We start from the raw sequence: 22,839 nt of genomic DNA on the forward strand, positions 1-22,839 counted from the left end.
AAGTTTTAGCTTACTTTAAGAATACAGTATATAATATATAAAACATACAAAATAGGTTGATTGTTTATGTTATCAGTAAGGTCAGCAGTAGGCTATTGGTAGGTAAGCTTTTGGGGAGTCAAAAGTTATATATGAATTTTCAACTGTATTGCAGGGGTTGGTGCTTATATCCTACACTTTGTTCAAGGATCAACTACATTTTACTGGAGCAGTGTTTCTAATGGACCGTCCAGGACCATTTGAATGAGAGAAATCCACAGCCTCTCCTTTGTTTGTTCAAAAGCAGATTCCCAAGCCTTACTTGACTTACCAAGTCAGAATCACTAACATCAGACCCAGGAATTAGCTTTTAAAAAACAAGACCTCAGTTGACTCTTCTAGGCCCTGAGGGTTGAAAAAGTGGGAGGGAGCTTGAGATGTTGCAGAAAATCAGTGGGACTTGGTGACTAATTTTCAAACAGAAATGTTCAATTATTCACACACTTGGATTTCAGTCCAGACTTAGGAAAGGGTATTTTTAAAGAAGTGCAGGGTGATTTTAATGCATTGATCAGGACTGAGAATTAAGGGATTCGATTTAGCAGGCTACACAGTGTAACTATAAGCTCAGAAATATGACAAAAAGCTCATTTTTACCCATCCAATAAGAATTTATACTGAAGGCCTCCTGTGAACCAGGCAGTGAATACACCAGGGTTTCTGCCCACAAAGTTGTTACACTTTGGCTAAGAGATAAGAAAAAAAAAAAAAAGTGCAAGCACTATGATTGATGGTGTTTGGCAGTGACCCAAAGGAAGGAATAATCAACTGGGGAGGTAGCAGGAAATTAACAAAGGTCCCAAGGAGGAGGGGTCGCTTGCCAGAGGAGGCAGCTTGAAGGTATGTTCTGAGAGCTAGCTGCAGATGGTTGGTATGGCCACATGGCAGACTAGACTTTACAATGGGGAGTTTCTGAAAAATTTTGGCTGGCAAGTTAACATCATATTTGCACTTAAGGAGGGTCACTTTGGCAGTAGATTCTCAAAACCACATTATGAATGATGAGTCCACATGTGACAAGGTTGTGTCTTCCCCAAAACAATTTTAACAGTCTATGCCATCCCATATGCTCTTTCTACAAAGACTTTGATACTCCTCTGAGATGGGATCTGTCTCCTTCACTTGAAACAGGGAAGGCATTTTCTGACATTTCAACCAGTAGAGCTCAGTGGAAATGAGGCAGTGTGAACTTTTCAAGGCTAGGTCACAGAAGGGGTTGCAGCTGCTCTGAGGACAAAAACTTGGAAAGAATTTTTTCTCATAAAAAATACAGAGAAAGAGGAAGCTCAGGTGTGGATGTGCTGTATGAAGTGTAGAGTATGTTAATGTTTGCCTGAAAGTCATCCTGCTTAAATCTGATGGAGAATTATCGGGAGTGCAAACGTTAGCATCAACAATAGTTTCCTCCTTGAGGAAAGGGAGGTTTTAAGAGTCAGATGCTGCTCTGAGCCAAATATTAACAAGTCATCCAACACAGCTATCAAGGATTTTAGGCACAATCTTCAGCAGGTAGTAATTTTTTTCTGAGTTTTATCCATGTAAGCTCACATTTCATTACAGCTAAAGACCTTACTCATGCGGTCCAGGAACCATTGTAAATGATATTTGAGAGATCTTGGGTAATGAGAATTGTGAGGTGCTAGGCACTGGCTCATGTTATTTAACTTTATTTTGGGATAACTTTAGATTTACACAAGAGAAGCAATGATGATAGAGTTCCCAATCTTCACTGTTTCTCCGTTAAAACTTTACAGAACCGTGGTACAATTATCAAAATGAATACACTAACATCGGCACATTATTAACATACAGATCTTACCACTTTTCCACTAATGCTTTTTTGATTCCAGAATCCAAGCCAGGATACATTTGGCTGGCATGTCTCCTCCAATTTATGTTAGTTTTTAGTCTTTCATGACTTTTTTTTTTTTTTAAGTTTTAATTTATTTTGAGAGGGTATGAGCAGTGGAGGAACAAAGAATCCCAAGCAGACTCCATGCTGAGCATGGACAAGGGCTCAATCCCACAAACCGTGACATTATGACCAGAGCTGAAATCAAGAGCTGGATGCTTAACCTGAGCCACCCAGAGGGCCCAACCTTGACTTTTCATTTTGCATAATATTCCTCAATTTGGGTTTGTCTAATTTTTTTTTTTTTGCATAATAAGCTGTGGTTAGGGGTTTGGGGGGTGAATTCTAGAGATAAATTGCTGTTCTTCTCACATGTCGGGGGACACATACAAGGTTAACTGCTGAGAACTTTGATCACTTGATTACGCTAGTCTACAGGGTTCTCCACTGTAGTTGCTATTTATCCTTTCCACAATCTATTCTTTGGAAGCCAATCTTTTAGGGAAAATGTAATTCCACTTCTTGGGAAGGAGTATCTATACTATTACTTGGAATTTTCATGAAAGCAAGAGGTCTTTTTTCCCCTATTTACTCAATTATTTATGTCAGGGTGTGTGCAAGGGGGCGGGGGGGTCACATACACTTGTTTTATAACAATCCTGTCATCTTACTCAAATTGTTCCAGTTTTGGCCCTTGGGAGCTTTCAAGTTGGCTCTTGTATGTTTCACATCACGCAACCCCATTGGCTTTTTCACTTCTTTGCTTTCTGGCACTACTTGCCAGGCCAATCTTATATTTTCCCTGTGTGAGGTAACAGGAAATTATATATATCTCTGTCCCTGGTTCCTGGCACATAGCTCCCAAAGCTCTTGGGATTTCCTGAATGATGTGAGCAGCATGAGTATCTTTTGTTCAATTTTGTCATTGACCCTGGCCCCCAACACAAAGCTCCTAAATCCCTTAGAACACCAGGGGTGATAGGAATCTTTTGTTCTAAGGAGGCGACTACTGGTGGCTCCTGGCTGGGAGCTAGTCACCAAAAAGACTTGATTAAAAGTCCATGATTAAAAGCTTGGAACTTTCAGCTGTATCCCCCATTGTGCAGAGGGGCTGGATATTGAGTTAATGACCTATGGTGCCTATGTGATGAGAACTCCAAGAAGACCCCCAAAGTGTTCAGGGAGCTTCTGGGATGGTGAACATATGAAGGTCCTGGGAAAGGGAATGGAAGCTCCATGCCCCTTCCTACATACCTTGCCCTGTGCATCTCTGCTGTCTGCTCCTGATTGTATCCTTGTATTTTAAAAACTGTATCCTTCTATAATAAATCAGTAATCTATTAAGTAAACAATTTTCCTCAGTTCTATGAGCTGCTCTAGCAAATTAATTGAGCCTCCAATTTATAGCCAGTTAGTCTGAAATGCAGGTAACAACCTGGACTTGTGATGGGCATCTGAAGTGGGAGACAGTCTTGTGGCACTGAACTCAACGTACAGGATCTGATGCCATCTCAGGTAGTGTCAGAACTGAGAAATTGTAGGGTACCCGGCTGATGTCACAGAAAATTGCTTGCTTGAAAAAACCACACAGTTGGAGACTGGAAGTGTCAAGAAGTGTAGCAGAGTAGTGTCAGTAAAAGAGAAACAAGGCATAGCATAGGTTTTCCTTTACACGCTGTGTGGCTATTTCTTCAAGGAATCCTGGTTGTTTTTATTGGAGACTGGTATTTAGACACCAAGGATTATGCACTGGGTGTGCTTATTACTACTGGGAGATGAATATTTCTAGGCCCAATACATAACCAGGAGCTGGGATGGGTACAGTGGAATATTTCTAAGCCCTCTCAGCAGACAAAACTGGAAAATATGTATGTATACTTACCTATATATGCATACATATTGGACCATGTTATGTGTGACAAATGAAGTGAAAGCCAAATATTGGACCACTGGGTCTATAGGTGGTCCTGGGCTAAGTCCCAGAAGAGATGATCAATTGTATTTTTTACCTCACGAACACTCAGGGCTCATGAGTTCATAAGGGCTAATCATACTAGATTTAACTTATTTCCTCCTTCTAGTAGGAGTAGATCAGAGAAATGCAGTTCACAAAGGATTTGGATTTTAGGGGAACCTGGGTGGCTCAGTTGGTTAAGCACAAGACTCTTAATTTCAGCTCAGGTCATGATGTCACGATTTGTGAGATCATGCCTCCTGTTGGGCTCTGTACAGAGCCTGCTTGGGATTCTGTCTGTCCCTCCCCCATTCTCTTTCAAAATAAATTTAAAAAAAATTTTTTTAAATGTTCGTTTATTTTTGAGAGAGAGAGACAGAGTGTGAGTGGGGGAGGAGCAGAGAGAGAGGGAGACACGGAATCTGAAGGGGGCTCCAGGCTCTGAGCTGTCGGCACAGAGCCCGAGGTGGGGCTCAAACTCACGAACAGTGAGATCATGACCTGAGCTGAAGTCGGATGCTTACTGACTGAGCCACCCAGGCGCCCCAATAAATAAATACATATTAAAAAAACCCACAAAATATTTGCATTTTAGGAAGGCATATAACAAAAATCTTACTCTTATGTCAATTATCTACTCAGTATCCAGTAGTGCCAAGCACAATGGTAGGCTCTCACATAAATGTTTGCTAAGTAAATGATAACTCGTTGTACACAAATGAGGTAAAGGAATATACTGGAGGAGACAGGATCCAAAGTAAGCTCTAGATGCCAAAATAATCACTTGAATCAAACAACATGAAATTATTAGAAAGTTTTAAAATTGTTCACTGAGCTTTAAAAAAATTTCTTAGTCTGTATGTGTAAAAATTATGGCTGAACAATATGTGTGAAAAAGACTGGGTCAATTCCTAACTCACTATTAATCAAGCTGTGATTGCAATTAGGTTGATAGAACTGAAATTTCACCTGGGAGAGACTAGGGATTCATCAGGAAACCCTACACTTCAGTGTGTCCAAGAATAAATGGAGTGAACAATCTGGATGATTGGCTCCACTCGCAGAGATATTTAAATGTGCCTAGGGTGGTATCCAGGAATCTACATTTTCAGTAAGCATCTTTAGGTGATTCTGATGCTGGAGATACTCCTACCATACTAGGAATAAGAGGTATACAGCCAAGATCAACTACAGAACTTGCGGGCCCAATGCAAAGAAAACATGGGTCCCTCATTGAAAACATTAAGTGTTCGTGGAACATTAAACTAAGCGTGGGGCCCCATGACAATGCATAGGTTGCACACACATGAAGCCATTTACTATGCCCTGAGGTAATGATCTGCCACTGCCACTAAAGATTTAAAAAACTCCACTTAATTTTAATTTACATTTAAATAGCCACACACATATTTAAAAAATGGGGCGCTTGGCTGGCTCAGTTGGTAGACCATGGGACAACTCTTCATCTCAGGGTCACGAGTTCAAGCCCCACTTTAGGTGTAGAGGTTACTTAAAAAAAATTTTAAGTAAATAAATAGCCACACATTGCTAGTGGTTACTATACTGGTTAATACAGCTCTACAATGTTTTATATTCTAGAGCTGTATGAAAAAAAATCAACAGCTGTTTGGTAAGGTAATGAATTTTCTTCGTGAGGTCACTGGAAATAGTGGAGGATCAGAGTCACGCAATCTAGTAGTTTGGACTCAAGAAGCCATGTGGCACATGTAGGCCTAGTAAATTATGTAGCCTCCCTCTTAAGAAACTTTAAAGCAAAGCCCAAGAAAAGCCATCTCAACTTTCTGGCACATGACAACTAAAACTATCTATGTACACCAAGAGAAATAGTAAGACGATCCCTTTTGTCTTTTTAAGTAAACTCTACCCCCAGTGTGGGGCTCGAACTCATGACCCTGAGATCAAGTCACATATTCCACCAACTGAGCCATGCAGCCACCCCAAGACAATCTCTTCCTGAGAAGGGAAGGCCAAGGTGGTACTATTTGTTAGCTCTCCCCAGTCCTACCCATTGAGAAGCAAATTCTAGGTGCACCTGGCTGGCTGGCTGAGTCAGTAGAACATATAACTCTTGATCTCAGGGTTGTGAGTTTGAGCCCCAAGTTGGGTGTACAAACTACAAACAAAATCTCAAAACAACAAAAAAACACCCAAGTTCCAGTCATGAGAGGCCAGTCTGGTTTTTCAACTCAAGGACCCAAGAACTGAGCTGAATTCAACAATTTTTATTTTGCATTCACTATGGGAGAGTACTATACAGAATGGCCGTGAGAAGTCTAGAATGCTTATTAGTTGCATCGAGAAATGAAGATGAAATGCAGGTTCTGGCATCAGACTTACCTGGGTTCTAGCTCTGCCTCCACCAGAAAAGCTGTCATTTTAGACAATCTGAGACTTGGTTTCCTCATCTGAAAATGTGGAAAATTTCACCTACCTCATTGGGTTTTTTTTCCTGAGACTTGAAGATGAAGATAAACCATTAAGCATACCATTTCCCCAATGAAGAGCTTAATAAACATGAGTTGTTAATAATCTCAGTATAAAATAGTAATCTGGTTACACTGAACTTTTGATCCTAATTTAGTGTCAAAATTCTGCAAAAGGAATGCAACTCATTCCTCTTTTGAAAGATACTGTTCAGTACCTTCTTTGTAGGAGACTGTATGGGAAGCGGGCCTGATCTAGTATTACATATTCTTTACTTATATTACCTATACTTTCAGAGAATTGTTTTCAAATAACAAATTATGGTATTAAACACACATTTGGGTAGCAGGCTAAAAGTAGTTTCATTTGGATGGGGAGAGGAGTTAGATTTTTAAAGTATGCAAAATTTCCTTTTGAATGTTTAAAACTCAGGTTAAGAAAACAGCAAATAGGGGCACCTGAGTGGCTCAGTCGGTTAAGTGTCCAACTCCAGGTTTTGGCTCAGGTCATGAGCTCACAGCTTCGTGGGTTCAAGCCCCGCATTGGGTTCTGTGCTGGCAGCACGGGGCCTGGTTGGGATTCTCTCTTTCTCCTCTCTCCCACTCGGCTGTCTCTCTCTCAAAATAAACTTAAAATTGAAAATAGGGGCACCTGAGTGGCTCAGTCGGTTGAGCGTCCGACTTCAGCTCAGGTCATGATCTCAGTTTGTGGGGTCGAGCCCCGCATCAGGCTATGTGGTGACTGCTTGCTCAGAGCCTGGAGCCTACTTCAGATTCTGTGTCTCCTTCTCTATCTGCCCCTCCCCTGCTCACACTTTGTCTGTTTCTCAAAAATAAATAAATGTAAAAAAAAATTAAAAAACAAACAAAAAAAAAAACAGAGGCACCTGGGCGGTTCAGTTGGTTAAGGGTCCAACTACAGCTCAGGTCATGATCTCACAGTTCATGGGTTCGAGCCCCATGTCAGGCTCTATGCTAACAGCTGGGAGCCTGGTGCCTGCTTCAGATTCTGTCTCTCCCTTTCTCTCTGCCCTCCCCCCACTCACACTCTCTCTCAAAAATAAACATTAAAGGGGCACCTGGGTGGCTTAAGCCCTGTGTCGGGCTCTGTGCTGACAGCTCAGAACCTGGAGCCTGCTTTGGAGTCTATGTCTCCCTCTCTCTCTCAAAAATAATAAAACATAAAAATAAATAAATCTTTAAAAATAAACATTAAAAATGTTTAAAAAATTAAAAAGAAAGCAAACCAATCTCCAAAAAATAAAAGAAAAAGAACACGGCGAATAACAGTAGATATTACATTCAACTTTGGTTAAATCTGCTAGATGGATTTTAAGAGTTGAAGAACAGCAAGATTGCAAAAACAGGCCCTAGAAGTGCTTGAGGATCATTTAAAATATAACTGGAATGAGAGAAAACTGAATTAAGTCTACCAACGAGATTCTTAGGGTGGTACTACTGAGACCTACTGAGACCACACAAGGAAAAATGGAAGTGCCCAACGAGGCTGTACTAGTGTCTGAAATAAAAGTCATTTCCTCAAAGTCTAAAGACATTGTCAAATGGATCTCAGTCAGGACTGCTTGTTGTCATGCCCATGAGACAAGATACATAAGATTACTTTTTAAGGTCTGTCAGGGCAAGGATTCCCCCCTCCCCCAATCTGTTACATTAATTTTAATAAACATTTGCTATGTGCAAAGTACCATGCTTATTTCTTCACCAACTAAAATATCTTCTATAGCTCTATCAATCCTCTGCCTCTATGGGTTTTGTGCCAGAGAACTCAGGGAATTGGTCTAGGTAAACCTTTAGAGTTTGAGATCTCTTATTAAATTTCAGACTGTTAACAGAACGAGTTCTTGGTTGGCAGATAATCCTTTAGTACATATGTCACATAAGTTCTCAAATTCTTCTTTCCACATACACAAATATATTTTAGGAACCTGATTAAAATATTCTCAGTGTAGTGCAGGGATCTTGTAAATTCACTTGTAATCTATTTTTTTAAATGGCCAAAACATTAGACAGAAATTAGAGGAACTCTATTTTGGGTGTTACAAAGAACCTGTTAATGTCCAATGTATCTATCAATGTTTCTATTTGATTGAATAAAGATGTTCAGGCAGTGCTGGATGTCTGGTTAGTACTCACAGTTCTTGACAGTATTACTAATGGATTCCACCAGTTTCTTCAGAGTCTTCTGGTCCATGTCAAGTGTTGCTTCAACACACTGTAGAGTTCTCAGATAGCCTAGTTCCAAGCCTACATGTCTTGGATTGTCACTGATTCCATAGTTCATTACTCTATACCAACAGAATGTGACAGCGGCAACATTCCAGCAACCACAGAAGGTTCTCAAGTGATTGCAAAAATATGCAACAACGGTTGTTAGCACTCAAAACAAATGCAATGATTCCATGAATGTTATTGTGATCTGAAATATTACAGCAATTCCTACATTTACCTTTTCTTTAGGGCTAAACACCACTTAAAGTGGTACTTGATATTATTGTCATTTATATTTCCTCAGCACAAACTGTATGGTTGAAAATGTTTCCTTCCTAACTGAACACACAACTAAATAAAATTATAAGGATCTTATTTTTAAGTGGGCATATTTTTCTAGGCTATAAATAGCTCCTTCAAAGATTACATAATCTCCTTTAAAAAACTTTAAGCATCTTCTCGTAAGAGAGACTTCAATCTGGGAGCTCCTAGAAAAATGTAAAACCCCACTAGTACCCCTCCAACTTATACCTGACTGACTGGTAAGAAAGCATGGTGTGACTATGCCAAAGCTGGCCAAAATAACAACTGTTCTAACTCTACTGTCAAATCATAATACAGGGAACAAACATTTCCTAGTCTTGTTTACTGGCTTTCACTATAGTAAGGCAAGAAAATGTACCAGAATGAATTTTAGAATTTAGAATACAATATTCTTACAAATTTTAAATAAAATATAAAGTAAATTTTAAAATAAGGCAAATGTAGGGCGCCTGGCTGGCTCGACTGGAGGAGCGTGCAATTCTTGATCTTGAGGTCATGAGTTTGAGCCCTATGTTGGGTATAGAGATTACAAAAAAAAAATTAAAACAAATTATAAAAAAGTAAAATAATGCAAATACAACTGGAACACAAAAGCTCTCCCAAAACTTTTCTTTAGGAAATACTGTGTTCACTGAATTAAGTTGAAAACTGGCAATGTTTTAAAAGTGTGAAACCTGTCACTTAAGTCTGAAGAATAACTGTTCTCAGTCTATTATTCTCTATGAAATGAAAGCAAATGAGGCAATGGACTTTTAGCACACCTTGACTGGAGGAATATGAACCTATATTCTGGATAAAGTCAACTCAGAACAATCTTACGGTATTTAAAATAAAACACCTAAATATACTAAAGGCAACCAAATGAATCCAAAACAATCAGACAGAGAAGTACTGGTATAAATTCAATTTTTCAATTCAGACACTCATCAATTTTGTTGCAGTTACCTTGGCATCATTATCCAGATAACATGCCCTGTGTTTATAAAACTGGTATAAAAGTATTCAAGAAAAAGGGCGGTTTGGTGGAAGGAAGAAGTAAGAAATGTTAGGGACTTGCACATAACATTACTCTATCAAATTTTCTTCCCATAGCTTATTAGAAAGAAGACTATTAAGGCTACCATCACAGCAGCAATGAAAAAGGTGTTTTGCAGACAGTCAACACAGCCTGGAAAGAACAGTTTTTTTGCCAGGTCACCTTATTCCTCAGTCTAATAACCGTTGCTTTCTAATTTGATATAATCATCACATTCTGGACCAGTGTGCTCATACCAAAACTGATCACCAAATAAACTGATAAACTTATCTTTTAGCATTTTCTTGAACGATTCTAAGAAACTTCCTTTCAGATAAAAAAATGTTCCTCAAAACTTACTGTGTACTCAAGAGCATATACATATCTTTTATTTATTTCTTTAAGTTTATTTATTTGAGAGAGAGAGAGAGGGCAGAAAGAGAAGGGAGAGAGAGAATCCCAAGCAGGCTCTGCGCTGTCAGCACAGAGCCTAACATGGGTCTCAATCTCACAATTTCAAGATCATGACCTGAGCCGAAACCAAGAGTTGGATGCTTAACTGACTGAGCCACCTAGGTGCCCCTACATATCTTTTATTAGGAAAGAGTATGAAGCTTTAAGCATAAAAATTTAAGGAAGTTTATCAAGAAATAAATAATTTTTACAGCTAAAAATTTGGGGATATGTCTTATCCACCTACCATTGAACCCCTAGTAGTGTTTCTTAATCTTTATAACTTTATTTGCAACTCAAAGGGAGCTGATAAGAACACAGCTATTTTTAAGTAAAATAGCTATTTATTCAGCCTCTTGTCATGCCAAAATGTTTTGTGCATATACCACTATAATTAGCACACCCTCTGAAACAGGCAAAATTGTACATCAAATTATATTTCATGTTACCTGATTATATAAAAATGTAAAGTGAAAATGATTTATCAATTCCTTTTAACGTTACTAGTAAACAATTCAGCAGTAGATATGAGGCACAAAATCTTAGTAAAATATGACAGGAAGAGCAATAATGTAATTCTCACTTAACTTGTCATAATTTGTTATGAATATACAAAGACAAATTTCTAAAATGTTATATTTACTAAGATTCTGGCAATAGCTTTATGTAACAAGACACAGCATACCAGGCCTGCCACTCAACTTGTTTATGGTAAGACTCAGCTTCAATATGAAGCTGTTTGGAAAAAAAAAAAAAAAATTAGAAGTCTGCTTTTTTTTTTTTACATGCTAAGTATCTTGGCAAGTATGCCATTAAACACAGTATGGAATTTAAGATAGCAAGAATAAGGAGTTAATAAAAGCTAAACACTGCAGCCTAAACAAAATTCATACAAAAATAAAATAACTATCACTGGTTACATAAAATTTTCCTGACTGGTTAAAACTAACAGTATAAAACATGCATTTTAGAATCTTTAGCTATCAAGTTCAAAAAGTACCAGTGTCTATTGGAAATGATTCCTCTCCAAAGCCAAAGTGTAGTCAAAATTAATTCAAATGTTATAACACATTCTAATGCTAAAAAACATTCAGTATTATTGAAGTGGAGGTAAATCCCAGAGCTTTTGGGGGCTTTGTCGTGCTGCAAAAGGCTGTTACTCTGGTTCACTTAAAGCAGCAAATGACAAGAGTCCAAGGATGTCTAAGGGCAAGACTGCTGTACCAGCTCTGACCTCCCCGTGAAGCATGGCTACTGTGTCCACAAAAATAGGATGTGTGAGGATAAAAGGCACGCTATTCTGCTAGCTAAAGAGATAGCAAACCACCCCCCCCAACCCTAAAAGCTCCTTCCCCGGGTAAATAAAAGTATATAAGGGGAAAAAATTAAAATACACTTATCTACAGAATAAGGATTTTGAAATATCAATGTAATCCCTATTTCCAAAATGTTAACTCGAGTCATCTGGTCATTTCTAATTACATCTTAATGATATATCCAGATTCGATTTCTGTTGATTTATCATTAGATACTTCAAGTCAAAAATATTAACTTTATCCCCAAATATCTTAACCACTAGCACAACTGCAATGTATTATCTCCCAGAGTTGTTAAGCACTGGAAGAGAAAAAACTGATGTTCAAGCAGCAGGCAACAATTATGGCCCTTTCACACAGAGGCATCCAAGTGGCTACTGAATAGTCCAGTAATAATTCTAAAAACAAGAAAATTCATGCATTTTAGTAATTATGTCATAATTTTCACAGTTGAGATTTCCTTAGACATTGCACTTTCTTTATAAAGGAATCCTGATTTTTCTTAATATTATGGCGAGTCGGGACTTGAACTAGCAGCCTTCTTTTTCTTCTTCTTACTGTGTTTCTTATGCTTCTTTTTCTTTTTTGTTTTTTCCTGTAAAGAGAGTTCCCTGTTAGACATTTCTACAGGAAAATATGCAAGTCTAAAACAACTTTACCATGGTACTTCTAAGCTACTACATAATTATTTCAAACAATCCACACCACCAAGTAAACTATTCGGAACATTTTTGGAAAAGTCTAAATAGTTAATATCATGAGGACTAAGAGTGCTTGTTTTCAAAAAGATATGGAAAAATTCTTAAGTCATTAGCACATTAATGTAGTTTCTAAATAAAACTTTCTACAGAAAATAAATTCTATGAATAATCATATCAACTGCTGTATCTCATACTATATAATTTGTAAAGGCGAAGTAATTGTAGTTATTGCAAAGAAGTCCTCATATCACAGCAAAACACAACTGTTTTTATAAATGACAATTTTTGGAAAATATATATATTGAATCTGGTATTTTTTGGGTAAACAGGAACATAATTATTAGGTCCTGTCTTCACTGGTAACTATTTTAATTATTAAATTAACAACAACTAACTGGTACAAAATATTGATGTACAGTTGAAAAGTCTACTTAGCTTAGTAACTTTAATTTTTTAAAAAAGCTTTTATGTAAGCTCTATGCCCAGCATGGGGCTTCAACTCACAACCCCAAGATCAAGAGTCATACGCTGTACCTGCAGAACCAGCCATGCATTCAGATGCTTACTTTTTAGGCAAAAATGCCACTAAAGCCTAGAAAAAGTAGTCAACTCATGACTAGATAAAGAGAGCTACGATTTTGTTGAACTCTGACTCTTGTGACTATTTCTGATGTAGAAGAGAAGGCAGAACTCTTAGAAACAGATACTTAGGAAAGTGGTATCAAATGAGAGACTAGTTGTTGCAAAAGAAAATAAAAAGCAAGAAAGGAAAAAAAAAAAGCAAGAAAGGAGACGTGTAAAGACAGCAAAAGCAAAGCTTCCTATCATTTCTGAATCAATAAGAACTTTCCACAATCCCCCTGCCCCTCTCTAAGGTCTCTACCACTTAGCAGCTTTAAGCTAACTTTCATCATTCTCTTCACGAAAAGATCAAGTGCACAGGGAATTTTACAAAATTCCCTGTATTTGGACCTTTAATGTTTTGGGTCTACGTTGCTTTTTCATAAAAGCACGGTTGACTACTCTCTTTTTAAAATACTTTTCTTCGTGGCTTCCACAACACCTCAGTCTGCTGCTTTCTTCTACTGCAAAGACCCTTTCACCTCCCGTCCTTGTTCTTACTCCTCTGCTTGACCTTTCAGGACCTCCTTCCTTTTCCACATGCTCTCTCAGTCTCCCATGCTTTAAATAGTACTTACATACCAAATCTTCCTATCTAGTCCTTGCTCTGAACTCAAGACTGTGAGTTCTTCCTGGATACCTAACAAGTGTATCTAAAATTACCATAAAAATGCTATTTTTTCTCTCCAAATTCTCTTAGCTATCTTAGTAAATGGCACCTCTATTAAGGCAAAGAAACTAAGCTGCGGTTGGCTCTACTCTGTCTTAACTCCACTCTCTACATCCAAAGCAGCAAGTAAGCCCTACCATCTAAGCCAAAAACATAACTCAAATCCATCACACCAGTCCATCCTCACTACTACCAATGTGATACGAACACCATTCCTCACCTCTCTCTACTCCATCTCTGCCACAGTATTTTAAAAATGTAAAGTTGATTTAGGTCACTTCTTTGTTAAAAACACTCAAAATAGCTTCCCAAAGCATTCTGATTAAAACTGAAACACTTGGCTACGTGACATGGCCTCTGCTTACTTCCCAACCTCACTGTATGCAATTCCTCTTCATCTACCAGGTGTAAGCCATGCTTACTCTTTCCATTCTTCAAACAAATCAAGCTCATTCCTACCACAGGTCCTCAGCTCTTCTCTCTGTTTAGGATATTCTTCTTTTGATCTTCACATGGTTGGTTCTTTCTTGTAAATCCTATTTCAGCTTAATTTTACTTCCTCAGAAAGGCTTTCCTTCCCCAAAGTCACTTTCTTACATATCATCCTCTTATCCATCTTGTATTCCATTATAACAACACTACTAACACCAACAGTGCCTGCATAGAGATGCTTAATAAACATATGCTAGCTGAATGCACGAAAACAGTGTGGTATGCAAGTACAAATTGGAACTATCCTAAATTAACTATTATGTCTTAGTTAATCTGAACCAAAGACCAAAGCAGTTTTCACTCAAATTATATTCCCATTCAGAAAAAAAAGTCTCTTAAATGTCGCCTTGGTCATGAAGTACAGTAAATGTTACTTCTGAGTCATATATTACCAGGTGATTCTTTCTACCAGAAAAAGACCCTCATTTAAGAGTGAGGGAAATTCCGGGAAAGGGAAGTTAACCCTCAAACCTACCAAAGATGCTGTTCTCATTTTTCTTCTACCTCTCCCTAAGAAAATACTTTCAAAGGCAATCACCCATGCTTATACTGAGTGCTCCTAAATTACTTTAATGATATGGTCTGCAATTACTCTTTGATAATCTGTTATCTACTTTCCCCAGGTTGGTCTGCTTCTCATTTGAATATCACTTCCATTTTCTTTATTCTCCTCTTCCTTCTTTCTCCTTTTATACTTCTCAATTTGCATAATAGCAGAGCTGGCTTTAGAAATAATCAAAAGAATCATCTTTATTAGTGAATCATTTATGTTGTCACATTCCTGCTTTATTTTTTATTGCATCCTGTGCTTAGAGGGTTTTTCTGTTGTTATAGGTTTGGCTGATCTGAAAGTAACTTCTATTGAAGATGAGGGAATCACCATACTTAAATCTCATATTTCATATTACAGCTTAAGAAAATCAAAAAAAGTTTGAGTTTTCATTTCTAACAGCACTGAATATGGAATAAAACACAATGAAATGCTGAATAAAACACTGAAATGGAAACAGGACACGTTTACTACTAGGATACTCTTCCTTTCTCCTAAGCCAATTTAACTTGCTTTAACCCATTAAGTAAAGCTGAATACCACATTTTTCCCAATAAATATTTAGGCCCAGTAAATGAAGTCATGCCTTATAAGGATTCATTTTATCTTAACAAAAAGAACCACACTATTGTCATGTAAAAAATTTAAATGATACTTGCTATTACTTTTTCTCGTTCTTCACTGCTTTTCTTCTTTTTTGCTCGTACCTAAAAAGTTTGAATTTTTGTTGAGAAGACAAATATGTAACTTGCACCTAAGACATTTTTTTTAAATTTATATGTAAAAACCATTTTGACAATCAAATGGCATTTTAAATGCCTTCTTATACCTTAAACCCCTGTTTGCACATCCCAGAAATGCAGATATCATAAAAACAAAGGGAAGACTGTATTTTGTTTCATTCATCCAGAGCTTTACTGAGTTTTGGAAAATGCATTGATGACAATGCTACTTTAGAGTTTTTGAAGGGCTTATGTAATGTACCTGCTACAGCTTGGATTTTGTTATGTCTTAAGATTTTATGTATTCTGGTGTTATCACACTCAGCATTTATGCACTGAAATAAAATTAAGTAAAATTATACATTAATATTTTCTTATATATTAAAAAAATATGTTAGGGGATATTAATATAAAATGTGTAGATCGGATCTGTAATACATACATATGTGCTGCCAATTTCAATTCAATTCATTTCAATTTCATTTCAGAGGGGTATTACAAAATACTATTACAAAAGGGGAGCAATAGGCCCTATTTTACAAATGAGGAAACAAAATCCAAGAGAAAAACACTTTAAAGATGGTAACTTACAGACCTAAAATTATCTAAAAATGGACTCTTATTCTAACAGAGTACAAACAAAATCCAAGATAGGAATATCAGAGCTGAAAAGGACCATAGTATAGAGACTACTTAATTCTCCTCTCACCTTATAGATAGGAAAAAAGATCACAGCAACATTTCTGCTCTATCTCATCACTGTTCTACTTCTTAAATAGTAGTAGTTCCAAATAAAAACAAGGGAATGCTAGGTTTCAATACACTACACATCAAACAGCATCTTTCACGTAATCAAAATAGCAGTATAGTAAAAAGTAAATATTAGAAGAATAAAATAAGATAGGGGCGCCTGGGCGGCTGAGTCAGTTGAGTGTCCAACTTCAGCTCGAGTCATGATCTCATGGTTCATGAGTTCAAGCCCCACACTGGGCTCGCTGCCGTCGGTGCGAAGCCTGCTTTGGATCCTCTCTTCCCCTCCCTCTGCCCCTCCCCATCTTGTGCTCTCTCAAAAATAAATAAACATTAAAAAGGAGCTCAGAATAGATATTTGTAAATACGGTTAATTATAATATTAGCTATATAATTAATTATCTTCTAGGAAATGAAAAACTCGTTCTGAAATAGAACTTCCATTTCTTTTTCATAGCACACTTACTAGAGAAGTGAGTAAATCAAATATTCATGACGTATTTCTTTTAACTAATTTATTTTATTAAAATCAAATAACTGAACAATTATTTTTATATTTCAGAGAGAGAGAGAGGAGAGAGAGAGAGAGAGAGAGAGAGCAAGCATGCACATGATGGGGGGAGAATGGCAGAGGGAGAGAATCTTAAGCAGGTTCCCTGTCAGTGCGGAGTCGGATGTGGGGCTCAACCTCATGACCCTGGGATCATGACCTGAGCTGAAATCAAGAGTTGGACACTTAACCACCTAGACCACCCAGGCACCCCAAAATCAAATAACATTTTCAAGTGAAGAAAATGGATTTGATCATATACTTACTTCTTCAATGTAATCTGATTCTGATAAGGACTCAGATGATAAAGGTTTATCTTCAGGATACATCTTTCTTTTTTTGCTGAGTCCTTTAATGTCCTATGAAAAATAAATACATGTACGTTGACTCAAAAAGATGTAATGCTACGCCACAAAAATTCGCTTCTAAGTTCTATTTAACAATTCCTCCAATTATCACAAAAATTACCTATTTTCATTTTAGAAATGTCTAAAATTGATGACATTCACCAGTATTCAGTCTTTAGCCCCAATAAAATAATGCTTTTATTACATAACCCTCAAAGACATAACTACATGTCCTTTTAGATGTAATATCCTCATTTTTTTCCTTTTTTTTTAAAGTTAATTTATTTTTGAGAGAGAGCATGAGTGGGGGAAGGACAGAGAGAAAGGGAGACAGAGGATCTGAAGCAGGCTCTGCACTGACAGAACAGTCCCTGACATGGGGCTTGAACTCACAACCATGAGATCATGACCTGTGCCGAAGTCAGACACTCAATCGACTGAACCTCTTTTTTAAAAAATATTTGTTAATTTAAGTAATTAACCTCTTTAAACCTCTTTTTAAAAAAATATTTGTTAATTTAAGTAATTAACCTCTTTAAACCTCTTTTTTAAAAAATATTTGTTAATTTAAGTAATCTCTATACCCAACGTGGAGCTCAAACTCATGGCCCTGAGATCAAAAGACCCATGCTCTTCTGACTGAGCCAGGCAGGCACCCCTCTTATTTTAATTATAAATGACAGAATTATAAAAACTCGTAAGAAACCATACAGGTGGTATAAGATTTAAGTCCCTTGTATTTGGATTGTTTTGTTTCTACCCAGTGTTGGATCAGAAAAGCCTAGTGCTACACACACACACACACACACACACACACACACACACACACACCCCAAAGGGTAAAAAAGATCTCTACACAGTATAAATTACTTTAGTATGTTCCCAGTGTTAAATTCATATTAAAAAAATCTTCATCTCTAAGTATTCTTAATGATGAGAAAATGTGTAACTCTGGGGAAGAAGAAAGACTGAAGGAGTTATTAGACACTTAAAAATATACACTCTGAGGAATAAAAATTTCAAAAACATCTGATATACAGCAAAATGTTAAGATTTATTAAAGCTTCATAGTGGATATGCAGGTTGTCATTTTATTATTTTCCATATACTCTTCCTGTATGTCTGACTAGTTCGTAACAATAAAAAAACTACAATGGAAAAAATGCACACTACTGAATCATATAGAAAAAACCACAAAACTATATAGCATGGACCCAATTTTGAAGATCATTGGACAAAAATAAATCACATAGAAAATAAGCTAACAGTGATGATCTGTGTTATATTACAGGTGATTTAATTTTGTTTCTGCAAACAGCTTATTATTTTGGTAGAAATGATAAATGCTCACTGTAAGAAAATTCACCTGAAGCCCAGTACCAGGCATTAAACATCATGAAGATTTTTGGAAACAGCTATGTGTGTACATTTACTATTTTACATAAATTCTTGTTTAGAACCTGCTCTTCTCACCCAACAGTACCTTTCCATGCCAACTGCATTGTCATTTATGGCTGCCTTTGACATTCATTGACAGCATATGCCAGAATTTACTTAACCCATCTCTTTTTGGAGGGCAGGCGTACATATGGGTTCTTTGCTATTAAAAACAAAGTTGAGGGGTGCCTGGGTGGCTCAGGTCATGATCTCACGGTTTGTGAGTTCGAGCCCCGCGTCAGGCTCTGTGCTGACAGCTCAGAGCCTGGAGCCTGTTTCAGATTCTGTGTCTCCCTCTCTCTCTGACCCTCCTCCGTTCATGCTGTCTCTCCCTGTCTCAAAATAAATAAATAAATATTAAAAAAAAAAAAATTAAAACAAAAAAAAAAGTTGAGGGGCACCTGGGGGCACCTTAGGATTCTCTCTTTCTACCTCTCACTCTGACTTTTCCCTGCTTGTGCTCTCTCTCTCTCTCCAAATAAACAAACAAAATAAATAAACTTTAATAAATGAGTAAGTAATAAAAACAAAGTTGAGGGGCACCTGGGTGGCTCAGTCAGTTAAGCATCCGACCCTTGGTTTCGGCTCAGGTCATGATCTCATGGTTCGTGGGATCGAGCCCCGCATTGAGCCCCGCGCTGACAGCACGGAGCCCGCCTGGGATTCTCTCTCTCTCCCTCCCTCGCACTTCCTCGCTCTCTATTTCAAAATAAATAAATAAACTTAAAAAATAACAAAAACAAAGTTGAAATACAGTAAAGGGTGCGTGAGTACAAAATCTTTACCTAATAACAATGTTTTAAATGAAAGACCAAAGTAGCCTTCACCCAAATGATTTGCTCATTCTCCCACCACCACCCCTCAATCATTTATTTCACTCATTTATGAATCACACTTTACCAAGAAGCCTCATCGGGCTCTTTTATCAATCATATCAATCTCAGATAATTGGAATACAGTCGTATTTTAAGAAATGCCTAAACATGAATTCTACCACTTTTTCTGTGTATATAAGGTATTTTTTTCTGCCTTCCACAGCAAATATAAAGTATCGTTTTTTAATTATGAAGTTTTAAATTATGTATTCCTAGTTTTTACTGAGTTTGTTCATTATATTTAAACTTTGTTCATGGTTTACTTTTTTGTGATCTTTGTCATTCAGAATTAGAATTATCTGGTCAAAAGTTTTGAGTTATGGGCCTTCTCCACCCCAATACCATATTCTCCATGGTCTTTCTCCAGTTATACTTTCAGATTTAAAACAGACATATTTGGGATTTATCTGGCCTTAAGGAGTACCCAGCTTTATATTTTCCAAACGGACATTTTGTCCCAAGAAAAGCCACTTGTATCATATATTAAGTTCCACAAATACTTACAAAGTTTTACTTGGGCTCCAGACTGTTCCCTCCTCCCCCAACTGTTAGTTCCATTTTATCCATTGTTTTTTTTTTGTTGTTGTTGTTTTCTATTCCTGTACCATACAACACTATTTTTTAACCAAAGCATTAATGTCTAATAGGGTAGCTCATACCCAGGAAAATTTACTGAATCTTCATCTTCATGTGCTTCTCTGAATAGATTTGCATATTTTCTTCAAGTAAGTTCCAATCAATTTTTTTAAAATTTCCTATATAGTCTTTGTTACTATTAGAAACAGGATATTCCTTCCATTATTAGGTATCATATTCCATTTTTGTAACAATTTAAAAACGAACTGAAAACAATGACTGACATATGACTTGAAATCACACCCTTTTTTATAACACTATGCTAACTATACTGGAATTAAAATGAAAACCCTAAAAACAAAGAATACTGCCTAAGGGAAAAAATTACACCCTTTTTATGATTATAACAGTCACTCTAAACAATATTAAGAGAAGCCATGGACCCCAAAATGTTCATCATGTATATGAAAAATGAGTAATATCTAAAATATGAAACTCCTATGAGTCATAAAAACAAAAAACCAACAGAAAAGTAGGCAAAGACTATGAATAGGCAATTCACAGAAAATGGTATCTGAATGGCTAGTAAGCAAAGGAAGAGGCTAAACCATCTTCACATATTAAATTGGCAAAAAGAAATCTCATAGTGTTGACCATCACGTATGTGGAACAAGGGTACGGTCAATACATTACTAGCAGGATACAAATTAATGAGCATTTGGGTGGGCAAAATTTAGACAAGTTAAATGTATGAACATCTTTGAACCTAGAAATTATAGTCCCAGGTATATCTTATTTATTTCCTTTTTCCCCAGGTGTGTCTTAGAAAAGTAATAATAACTTGTGGAAAAGGAAAAATGGATAAGAAATAGTCACTGCAGCACTGTTTGCATTACTGAAAAATGAAAACAGCTAGATGTCCCAAAAACAGAAGAACAGAGAAACAGGAGCGCCTGAATTGCTCAGCTGGTTGAGTGTCCGACTCTTGATTTCAGCTCAGGCCATGATCCCAGGGGGTCATGAGATCAAGCCCTGAATCGGGCTCTGCACTGAGCATGGAGCCTGGCTTGAGTTTCTTTCTCCTTCTGCCCCTCTCCCCTGCTCATGCTCTCTAAAACATAAAAATAATTTAAAAAAGGAATGGAGAAATAAATTATGGCAAATTAATATAACAGAATACTATAAGCAAAAGGACTTGAGGGCATCAACAAGGATAAATGTCCACAGCAATGCTGAATGAAAAAAGTAGGTGCCAGAAGGAAACAAGATACCATTTTTAAAATGCAAAATAGGGGGGCCTGGGTGGCGCAGTCAGTTAGGCGTCCGACTTCAGCCAGGTCACGATCTCGCGGTCCGTGAGTTCGAGCCCCGCGTCGGGCTCTGGGCTGATGGCTCAGAGCCTGGAGCCTGTTTCTGATTCTGTGTCTCCCTCTCTCTCTGCCCCTCCCCCGTTCATGTTCTGTCTCTCTCTGTCCCAAAAATAAATAAACGTTGAAAAAAAAAAAGAAAATGCAAAATATCTAATGCTATTTAAGAACATATACTTATGCAATAAAAGTGTATAAATGTGGATGGGAAAAATTCACATTAATTTCAGAAACAGCTTCCTCTAAGGAAGGAGAGGGTGTCTTGTACTTTTTCTTTTTTTTAATGTTTGTTTATTTGTGAGAGACAGACAAGAGTGTGAGTGGGGGAGGGGCAGAGAGAGAGGGAGACACAGAATCTGAAGCAGGCTCCAGGCTCTGAGCTGTCAGCACGGAGCCCGATGCGGGGCTCGAACTCACAAACCGTGAGATCATGACCTGAGCCGAAGTCAGACGCTCAACTGACTGAGCCACCAAGGTACCCTGTACTTTTTCTTTAATAAAACCAGACCTGAAGCAACTATGACAAAATGTAAATCGTTTGCCAACTCCGGCTGGTATGTATATGGGTATTTGTTTATTGTATTATTTGTCTTTTACTCTGCAAAAACACATTATTACTCTGTACCTTGTACTGAAGTACAAAATCACAATGCAGTTGTTTTAGTATTTCATGTTTGTATACTACCAGTTTTTGGTTTCACACGTATATTAAAATTTTTTTTTTTAATGTTTATTCATTTTTGAGACAGGGAGAAACAGATGGTAAGTCGGGGAGGGGCAGAGAAAGGGAGACAAAGAATCCCAATCAGACTCCAGGCTCTGAGCTGTCAGCACAGAGCCCGACATGGGGCTTGAACCTATGAACCATGAGATCGTGACCTGAGCCGGTCAGACACTTAACTGACTGAGCCACCCAGGCGCCCCTAACACATATATCTTTTTAAATATGAAAGGTACTACTCATTCTATAATGATTTAGAAAATCAGAAATTAATGTTGAATTACATCATATCCCTTTGGCAATTACGGTTTCTTTCATTTGGGCAGTTACTACAATATGGCAAATTGTATTAATAAAGTTCTTATCTTTGAATTCTTAAAATTAACCCATTTTGATCATGATGGCTTTTTTTTTTAGTGTCTAAATGGCTTTTTTATTTGCAAATTGATATTAAAACCATTACTAAGTATATATCCAAGATTAGTAAAAATATATGTCCACACAGAAACTTGTACATACATGTTTACAACAGCATAAGGTAGAAACAACTTAAATATCAACAGACAAATGGATAAACAAATTGTGGCATACACACACAGTGGAATATTAATCATCCATAAAAAGGAATGAAGTATTGATACATGCTACCACTTGGGATGAACCCTGAAAACCTTACACTACGTGAAAGAAGCCAGACACAAAAAGCAATATATTGTATGACTGCTTTTAAATGATATACTCAGAGGGGAAGGGACCTGGACCTGTCCTGAGTCTATGTCATCCTCTGTGATCCACAGAGTGTCCCTGTCAAGATCTAGCCCTGGAAGTTATAAG

The 22,839-nt window shown here is 37.3% G+C and overlaps 2 protein-coding genes across 5 annotated transcripts in view; both read right to left on the reverse strand.

The window, feature by feature from the left end:
* The window catches only part of LOC123606423 (EF-hand calcium-binding domain-containing protein 1-like), a 25,628-nt gene extending 16,341 nt beyond the window's left edge, over window positions 1–9,287 (reverse strand). The window contains exon 1 of one of the 2 annotated variants that reach the window (XM_045494768.1): window positions 8,444–9,285. In XM_045494768.1, the coding sequence (XP_045350724.1) occupies window positions 8,444–8,591 (148 nt within the window). In that variant the 5' untranslated portion in view covers window positions 8,592–9,285. Of the gene's footprint in view, window positions 1–8,443 lie in introns of both variants that reach the window. The other variant, XM_045494767.1, reaches the window with a different exon arrangement.
* A 444-nt stretch (window positions 9,288–9,731) lies between these two features.
* Window positions 9,732–22,839, reverse strand: part of FAM133B (family with sequence similarity 133 member B) — a 31,263-nt gene continuing 18,155 nt past the window's right edge. For 2 of the 3 annotated variants that reach the window (XM_045494769.1, XM_045494772.1), the window contains exons 9-11: window positions 16,949–17,041; window positions 15,320–15,367; window positions 9,732–12,221 (exon numbers count right to left, since the gene is read on the reverse strand). In XM_045494769.1, the coding sequence (XP_045350725.1) occupies window positions 12,135–12,221; window positions 15,320–15,367; window positions 16,949–17,041 (228 nt within the window). In that variant the 3' untranslated portion in view covers window positions 9,732–12,134. The remainder of the gene's footprint in view (window positions 12,222–15,319; window positions 15,368–16,948; window positions 17,042–22,839) is intronic. The other variant, XM_045494771.1, reaches the window with a different exon arrangement.

Source organism: Leopardus geoffroyi, chromosome A2 (assembly GCF_018350155.1).
Source record: "Leopardus geoffroyi isolate Oge1 chromosome A2, O.geoffroyi_Oge1_pat1.0, whole genome shotgun sequence".
Lineage (NCBI taxonomy): Eukaryota > Metazoa > Chordata > Mammalia > Carnivora > Felidae > Leopardus > Leopardus geoffroyi.